Source organism: Macrobrachium nipponense, chromosome 27, assembly GCF_015104395.2.
Source record: "Macrobrachium nipponense isolate FS-2020 chromosome 27, ASM1510439v2, whole genome shotgun sequence".
NCBI lineage: Eukaryota > Metazoa > Arthropoda > Malacostraca > Decapoda > Palaemonidae > Macrobrachium > Macrobrachium nipponense.
In genome coordinates, this window is record NC_087216.1 from 9,628,251 (window position 1) to 9,638,250 (window position 10,000).

Here is a 10,000-nt window from a genome sequence, read left to right on the forward strand (position 1 = left end):
TCAATGAACGCTATATCAAGTATTAACATATAGCGAAGTTCGTCGCTCTCTGCTTTGGACGAATTCATTATAACTTTCAATGACGCTATATCAAGTATTACATATAGCGAAGTTCGCCTCTCTCTGCTTTGGACGAATTCCATTATAACTTTCAATGTCGCTATAGCAAGTAGTATTACATATAGCGAAGTTCGCCTCTCTCTGCTTTTGGACGAATTCATTATAACTTTCAATGTCGCTATAGCAAGTAGTATTGCATATAGCGGAGTTCGTCTCTCTCTGCTTTGGGCGACTTCATTATAACTTTCAATGTCGCTATCTCAATTATTGCAGTTAGCGAAAAAGTTCGCCTTCTATCGTTTTTTTCAAGTCGTCTTTCCGCTTACATTCTTTTATCGCACTCTTCACTATATGTAAGTTTTCCTTCATATATGTATGTGAGTTATTTTTTCTTTTATTTCGTTTAAACTGACTAAGCACTCTCGCTGGGATAAAGACCTAATATTTATCGGTTTTGAACCATCAGTGAACACCAATATACAAGTACTAAATGCCCATAAATTCAGTTAGACTATTTTACGGCTTTGAAGCAACTGGAATTCCGTAATTCAATGTTGCCAACAGATATCCATTCCCGTAAAACCACTAAAAGAATAAATAATCCAGTGTATTACATGGTCAACAACACGCGTTCTCTTCTTTACAAATCAGCATTACCACTAACACGTTAATCTTGTCGAGATCATCTCAAGATATTATAGTATTAGATTCATATGTAAAGCGATGGACAATACTCTCCATATTTAACTACAATCAAATAACATAAATCCTGATTTTCTTCATTATTCCCACCCGATTATGACTAACCAAGAGAAAGCTGACAGAAGAAAGATAGAGAAAACTCTCTACGGAATCAACTCGGGTGATGCAGCGATGTATTTTGATACTATCCATCTCACTAACAATTATTTATGACAATATTTAGTCTCACTAAACACAATCATTCTAACGCATCTTATTTTTCATCAAATACATGTAACCCTTTTAAATTTAGTGCTTGCAACTAGGTACCTAATCTTACGTGACTTAATCTCCTAAGCCAATGATTTAGGGCAATAAAGAATACCTTCCATGCTCCCTTTAGTCATCTCTATATATTTTGTGATGGAAACTGTAAACATATTAAGGCTGGTGGTAGAAATGGCCCCATATCCCAGGGGCCCCGACACTTCTACAAATAAAAATAAAGAAAAAAAGAAGCAAAAGTAATCGGAAAGAATTTACAAATAAATGGGAGGGCCCTTTCCACAAATTCTCGTTGACACGAGGGAATTAACAGCTCACAGAAGTTTGCTCTCTCTCTCTCTCATCTCTCATCTCTCTCTCTCTCGTCTCTCTCTCTCTCTCTCTATATATATATATAATATATATATATAATATATATATATATATACATACATACATACACACACACACAGACACACACACACACACACACACACATATATATGTGTGTGTGTATGTGTGTTCACCATAAACCTCTTCTCTTGGAGGAGGTGGCTCCAGTTCAGTGTTAAACCTACCAGTTCCTTTTTTTTCTTTTTTTAAAGGATGAGGTTGTAATGCCCACACTACCCTCTAACCTAGCTGTAACCAACCACAGTTCACTCCCTACCAAGTACATAATTCACTACTTGGGTTAAAAAAAAATACAATGGATTATTCAGGTCAAGAGCCAAAGTGGACTAACGCTGGTGATGCAAGTTCGGTCACTACTGACAGCTAACCTTCATACGCGCATGCGCGTCCCCATTTCTCGTATGTCAAGCGAATGCAAGAGTTGCACGTAATAAATTTAAAGCATTAATTGCTTTTAATCAATGCAAGCGTAAAGGGAATGTCCTCCTGTACTCCCTTTTTTCCCTATGTTAAAAAATGTACAATTTATTTTATTAATTTCCTCTATATCCTCAAACATTCTGATATCGAAATTCTGACCTCTCCTCATGGCAAAGCAAAAAATTCGTAATAACTTTTCTTTTAATTGAACGCACCCGCTTTGGATATATCTATGACAGCTCACTCGTTAAACGAAAGCATGACAGCCAATTCTAAACACGTTTCATGAAATAAAAATCCACCAATAATTCCATTTCCTTTCTCTCGCGTTAATAAATCATTTCACTGTGCAATGTGCAAGCTTGCTCAACTTCTACGACAGAAGCATCAATAACAGCAATTAGGATGCTTTTAGTAATTGCAAAAGACTCCATGAAGCATTTAAACTGTAGCCATGAGCGCCAAAAGAACCAGTTCTGTCTCAACTATTTTTTTCATGTAAAGGAAGTGTTACGCAAAATATTACTCTCGAGTTCACGGCGAAATACTTACAAATTTTTCCGTCTTAAAAAATTCCTCAATAAAAATTCAAATAAAAAGTATTCTTTAAAAACTCGTTAATAGAAAAATAAAGTATGACGAAATAAGCATTTAGAGCTTAATTCCTTTGCAAAGCAAATGTTTCCGCTCAGCTTCATCCGTTTAATTAAAGAACTATATAATTAGTTTTCATATGCAAATGATCTTCTCAAGAATGTCCCTCCTCGGTGATCAAAGAGGAATTCCAATCTTCTCCCGATGACGACTGATGCGAATACGTCCCATGGACAACGGGAGTATTAATACAGAGAATGGCCTTTGTTTGGAAAGAAAGGATAGCACAGTAATGATAAGTAAACATCAGGTGTTTACATGGAAGTATGCATTGTGATAGAACCTGCTTTGTCATGAGGGGACTAATAATCAGTTTGCTTGAGAGGAAATTCATCCGTTTTCGAGGTCCACTTGTGCATGGATGTATGTACGATATATATATATTTATATATTAATAATATATATATATAAATATATATATATATATATATATAAATATATATATATATATCCTCCTTAAATCCACGGTAGAAAGGTAAGTGAAACAGGGACGTGGAACAAGTACCTACACTACGAAATGCACTTGTTGCACTTACCTTTCTATATATATATATATATATATATATATATATATATATATATATATATATATATATATATATATATATATATATATATATTATATATACACACACACACACACTGGTTGGTTCCCAGGCTGGATAAGATAGGAAGGGTCGAGCCTGGATCACTAATCTTACTTTGTAATATGTATATACGTATGTACATTAAACCGGAAAAGTGCAAACAAATAAGGTGGCCACTAACAGTTCTCGGCTTCGTTCTGAAAGAAGACTAAGTACTAAAACGTTTTGGTAGGCCCAACATTACTACCATTTCAATGGCTACACAAAAGAGCTCTATTTTTTCTTCCTTAGTAACAATGAATCTGAGGTCCTTTGAAAGTCACTAGATAAAGAAAAAAAAAAAGACGTCGTGAATATGTTTGCGGAAGAAAGATATAACCACAAGAAAATCCCAGAAGCCCCGTAAGAAGAGATTTGCTAAATCCTATCTGGGCAAGGGTCCAACTGATGACAAATCCCCACAGTCACGACGTCCAAAAACAATCAAATTAATTCATAACTAAAGCTTTATAAATTAACTGTCCGCTCTCAGATCTGAAAAACTGCTGAGGCTAGAGGGCTGCAAATTGGTAGGTTGCTCATCCACCCTCCAATCTTTAAACATAGCAAATTGCAGCCCTCTAGCCTCATTAGTTTTTTTGATTTTTTTAAATTTTAAAAAAATTTTTTTAACCTAACGTTAAAGTTAGGCAGAATCGTGCGTCTGGCAACAATACAGACCAGGCAACCAAGGGTCGGTGGTCAAAGATTCTGTAGCCTTGATTCACGGTCCAGATAGACCATGTCTTGAATATACGATGTACAGAAAACTCGATTGCGCGTTTTGCACTTTTTTTTTTCTAATTCTAATCAAGACGTAAAATTTACTTACCCGAAAACACACATGAGCAAAATAAAAAGCAGAGGAGTTAGTGACCGCCCCATCGTCGTTGCCATCAGACCTGCAAAAAAAAAAAAAAAATATGAAAACGTTATTTTCAACTTTATGATTTCAACAATACAATTAAGAGATACATACAAAAATACATAAATTGTATGTACATATACCTACTTTATAACCAAACTAACTGTCACTTATGATTTTTAACAACTTTATAATTTCAACACTAAGAGTAAGAAATACATACATACACTATATATATATATATTATATTATATATATATATATATATGTTTATATTACACTTATAGCATCAGCTGCACTTCATAAATCTAACAACAAGAGTAAGGAATACATGCACATGCAAGCACATAAATTGAATGTATACTATATACCCAGTATATTCATCTTCGCATTAGCTCTCACTTACAAAATTTAACACCTTCGGTTGAACACCTCACATCGTATTTAAAGACATAAAGACTTACTGCAAAGTCAGCAGCGGTAACTGTTAAACTAACACATGCATTAATTTCTTATTACTACGATTTCTGTCATAAAAAAAATATAAACAGAAAGGCTCAAAGCCATCACACACAAAAAAAAAATAAAATAAAAAAGACATTGAGGCCGCACGATAAACAAATTGCTACGACCACTGTCATATCTGGAAAAAAAAAATAATAATAAATAAATAAAAGCAAGAAAACGCTCAAAGCCATCACACACATGAAAACCCCTATGAGGAATAATTATTATCACGAAAAATGTAAAATGCGCAAATTCCAATTTCAGCAAAGGTTGGCGTAAGGTAAAAAAAAAAAAAAAAAATAAATAAATAAAAAATCTCGTGTTCCTTCACCGCTTTTAGCAAGACTTCAAAAGTCTCGGGAATTTCGTGGCGAATAAAAAGTCAAATTCCCCAAGTAGGCCACAGAGCAAGAGGATAACTCGAACGCAGTTAAGTCCACGATACGAAATATTGCACTGAAATCCACATTCACGTCTTGAAAAGCCTCAGCAACTTTAAAAGACTGAGGAAAGGATGCAATAACACGACAGAGCGACTCTCAAAACAGCTCTTTGGCAACAGGAAATATATAGCTGGAAATCGACTTGCTATAGTTAGTTGGTCATTTGTTTTTAAATTAAATAAGGATAAAAAATATTATTTTGGCCTTTATTTTCTTTCCACCCCCATTTAATGAATCCACCCTTCTAGTGGCTATTTGACCATGGATATCCAAAAATCATAAGGAATACGGTTGCCAAGCAAATACCAACGAGCTTCTGGCTTAAAGGAAGATCGTATTCAGTCACAAATTTGGCAAAGGAATTCAGAAAATCATACTCGATGCCGTTACATGAAGCCTGTAAGAGAACACCGATTTTCAGTGACTCAGCAAAGGAATACAGTGTTCCAGGAAATAAAGAACACAATAAAGGAATACGACATCTGCAGAGAATAACGGAGGACCCTCAAAGTACTGGGGGGTCCATGGAGGTAATGTACGGAAATTCACCCAAATCCAGCAATACAAATTTCCTTCATCCATCCATTCAGCGCTGAGGAAATTGACGCTGTGATGGCGGCTTAATCCGCAATCAATTACACGCAGTTAAGGTCGTTTGTGATATTGAAGTCCACCCTTAGGGTATGTCTGTTTCCCGCCCGCTCTCTCGCTCTCTCTGTCTCTCTCTCTCTCTCTCTCTCTCTCACATACACACACAAGCACACCGCATAGTCTCCTCTAGAGCCGAGTGCATACTCTCTCTCTCTCTCTCTCTCTCTCTCTCTCTCTCTCTCTCTCTCTCTGTTTGTATATAAGGCCGACAAAATCTATGCCAACCAACGGACACCAATTTTAATGTTTATGTTTTGCTCTCATCTGCATTTAACTACAAAAGGGCTCTTCTTGGACAGCTTATATTCAGTGATTTTGATTTACGCAATAATAATAATAATAATAATAATAATAATAATAATAATAATAATAATAATAATAATATCGAAATATCAGATACGGCGACCCTCTTACGCGTGGTTCCACAGAGAGAGAGAGAGAGAGAGAGAGAGAGAGAGAGAGAGAGAGAGAGAGAGAGAAGTTGTTTACCATCTTACCGTCAAGACTGGAGGTATTATGATCGGATTGCAAGAAACTAAACAGGAAACATATAACGTACGTCTGTGACAGAGTTAGAAGTGTGGACAAACACGGAGATCGGGAGGAAGTAGCACTGAAATGAATAACAGTATTGAGATTTCTAGAAGATTAAACTATTTAATACTGCGATGACTGAGCTTACATATTTCTACTAAATGACGTTTACCTAATCCGCCTTCCTAAACTGATGTCAAACAATAAACATAACGTCATCCCTGCATGCAATGAATGGTTTATTCATTAATCCCTGTTCCCTTATGACCAAAACCAGGCAAGATTGTTGATGAAGATAAAATCCAAGTAAAAAATGGCATTTACCTTGACATACTTTTCACAACATAATTCGGTCTTTCTGTTTTTGTTTATCTTTATCAATAGCAAATGTTACACCCGTACGTTTCTATTGGTTTTGGTCATAAGATGGTAAACAACCCCCCCCCCTCTCTCTCTCTCTCTCCTCTCATCTCTCTCATCCTCTCTCTCCTCCTCTCTCTCTCTCGTCTCTCTCTCTCTCTCTCTCTCTCTCCTCTCTCTCTCTGGAACCATGCGTAAGAGGGTCGCCGTATCTGATATTTCGATATTATTATTATTATTATTATTATTATTTTATTATTATTATTGTTATTGCGTAAATCAAAATCACTGAATATAAGCTGTCCAAGAAGAGCCCTTTTGTAGTTAAATGCAGATGAGAGCAAAACTTAAACATTAAAATTGGTGTCCGTTGGTTGGCAATAGATATATATATATATATATATATATATATATATATATATATATATATATATATATATATATATATATATCTGACTTTGATCAACTCACACCTACAGCACTTCTGTTGGCTGAACACATCCATTCGCTCTCTCTCTCTCTCTCTCTCTCTCTCTCTCTCTCTCTCTCTCTCTCTCTCGTATTACCGCCATTTAACGACATGTTTAGGAAAACGGACCAGGACCCGGACGAGGAAGCGTGTTTGTATTCGCCCTCCCTTTGATTTCCACGGAGTCTTGTTTACTCGAATTCCGAGGCTTAACAGACCAGCAAATTCCATTCCCGCCAGGAGGCGTCACAGACGCCATCATAGATTCCAACCGGGAATTTTCGTCCGACGGGACCTTTGATCATTTTTTGGTGACGTCATGGCTAATAAATAAATAAATAAATAAATGTCATTTAGTTTAATGGGATTCGCAACGTGAAATACTTCTGTAAGTGCGTGAAAGTGTACCCGTTGGTGCTACAGCGTGTGGATGTTCAGCGCATGCGTAGAAAAGTTGTTACGGAAGAGAAATAATCAAGCGAGGATCTATATTCCTACTGCAGACGGGAGGCTGCAACCACACGCTAAGACCAGATATGGGGATTTCAGTTATTCTTAACCGTCAAAAAGAGTAATTTATTTCAAATATACCATCATCCTCTCCCTTTTATGAACTAGACACAAGGACTCTGACATCGCTTCCACGTTTATGTGATTTCAACACAAGATATAGCCCGAGAGCTGCTTCGATGAGGAAATGGTTTGGATTTCACGTCACTGACACGGTGACTGATTGATTGACGAAATTTAGGCTGCTCTACAGGTAGGGTCTTGAAAATATTCTCAAAAAGCGACCATAATCAATTATTGCGCTTCCGTGAATTGTAAATGGAATGAGAGCACGCTCATATAATTATTCCCATTTTGATCGCTATTCGCGGCACACTTGTAATCTATCCCATTTTGATCCTATTCGCGGCACACTTGTAATCTAACCTACATGGCAAGTAAAAAAAAAATAAAGCGAAAAGCTTTTACCAGTCACTGCCGACATTACCGAAATTGACGGGAAAAGTATTACAAAGGCGAATGTACGCGGAATTACCCTAACATACGCGCACATGTAAAAAGTTTTATGTGAGCATGGGTTATTACAGTTAATTGCTGAAATTGCTCCCAATGGTTAATTTCAACTTAGTGAACAAGCTGACCTACTGATTTCGGTGGCAATTACCCAATCCTTACTCAGTGAATCTTCTGATGACATACCAAAATTGCATTGCTTCAAAATTCTTATGGCAAAAAGTTAAATCGTGATTATTGCGAAGTGCCAAAAATCTTATCAAGGAGTAACATCAAAAGGAATATAAAAAACAAGGTGCATAACCGACGTAATTTTCTTTCCCAAGAAGTGCTGCAAAAAAATATATATATTATATATATATATATTTCCTGAGAGGCGCGCAAAAAGAAAAATTCCAAAGAGCAGAAAAAAAAAAAAAAATCCAAGAAAATACGCAAAAAAAAAAAAAAAATAATAATAATAAATCCGGGAACAATGCAAAAAGTAAAAAAAAAAAATCCGCAGAAGCGCTGAGAAAAAATCTTCCCAAGATGCACTGGAAAAAAATTCTTTCTTAAGAAGTGCTGAAAATATTTTTTTCCCAAAATGCGTTGCCAAAAAAAAAAAAAAAAAAAAAAAAATCACTAAATTAATTAATTAAAAATTCTTTCCCAAGAAACGCTGAAAAAAAAAAAAAAACCTTCGTAAGAAGCAACATCAAAAAAGGATTCCCATACCAAGAAGCATTACTACAATTGGCTGCCGTATACAGAAGAAATCTATAGAAAACCCAAAGATTTCCAGACCACGAAGCAATACCAAAAATGAGCTGGTGTATGCATTTGGCCCCGAGTTTACAATCAAAGGGGATTTGGAGCATCAAAGGAAATGCGGCGGGTTATCTGGGATTCTTCTTTTGTAAAAATAGGGTCGTATCACATGAAAGGGTCCTAATGGGAAAAAAAAAAAAACTCCGAAGACGGAAATATTGTCCCTGAAGGAATATTGAATGGAAATTATGGCTTTTTTTTGGAGAGAGAGAGAGAGAGAGAGAGAGAGAGAGAGAGAGAGAGAGAGAGAGAGAGAGAGAGAGAGAGAGAGAGGTCCCTCAGTGTGAGGCACCTCTAATGTCTTACCAGAGAGTTGCTAGTGCATCTTCCGGTATATTTTGCATCCTCCAATCTTGGATGGTCTGGGATGCAGCTTAGATATTTGTCGAGCTTATTCTTAAACACATCAACGCTCACTCCTGATATATTCCTCAGATGAGCTGGCAACGCATTGAATAGACGCTGCATTGTCGATGCTGGTGCGTAGTGGATTAATGTCCTGTGTGCTTTCCTTATTTTTCCTGGTATAGTTTTGGGCACTATTAACCTACCTCTGCTTGCTCTTTCTGATATTTTTAGCTCCATGATGTTTTCGGCAATTTCTTCTATCGGTTTCCATGCCTGAATTATCATGTAGCGTTCTCTTCTCCTTTCTAGACAATATCATTTTAAAAATTGTAGTCTTTCCCAGTAGTCAAGATGCTTAACTTCTTCTATTCTAGCTGTAAAGGACCTTTGTACACTCTCTATTTGTGCAATATCATTTTGATAGTGTGGGTACCATGTCATATTGCAATATTCAAGTGGACTACGAACATACGTTTTATATAGCATAATCATGTGTTCAGCTTTTCTTGCTTTGAAGTGCCGTAACAACATTCCCATTTTTGCTTTACATTTTGCCAATAGAATTGCTATTTGATTATTGAATAACATGTTCCAATTCAACATCACACCAAGGTCTTTAACTGCTTCCTTATTTGTGATTGTCTCATTTTATTAGGTCCCCTATATGCATATAGCTTTCCTTCTCTATCTCCATAATTTATTGATTCAAATTTATCAGAGATAAATACCATCCTATTTACCTCTGCCCAATCATATACTTTGTTAAGGTCTCTTTGTAGCGCGTTCCTATCTTCATCACAAGTAATTTCTCTACTTATTCTTGTGTCATCGGCGAAACTACTCACTACCGAGTCCTTAACATTACTGTCTA

General features: G+C 36.2%; 1 protein-coding gene across 8 annotated transcripts in view; it reads right to left on the reverse strand.

The window, feature by feature from the left end:
• LOC135200811 (glutamate-gated chloride channel-like) overlaps positions 1 to 10,000 on the reverse strand; it is a 517,881-nt gene that overhangs the window by 111,100 nt on the left and 396,781 nt on the right. For all 8 annotated transcript variants that reach the window (XM_064229474.1, XM_064229473.1, XM_064229477.1 and 5 more), the window contains one exon: positions 3,952 to 4,021. In XM_064229474.1, coding sequence (XP_064085544.1) covers positions 3,952 to 4,021 — 70 coding nt within the window. The remainder of the gene's footprint in view (positions 1 to 3,951; positions 4,022 to 10,000) is intronic.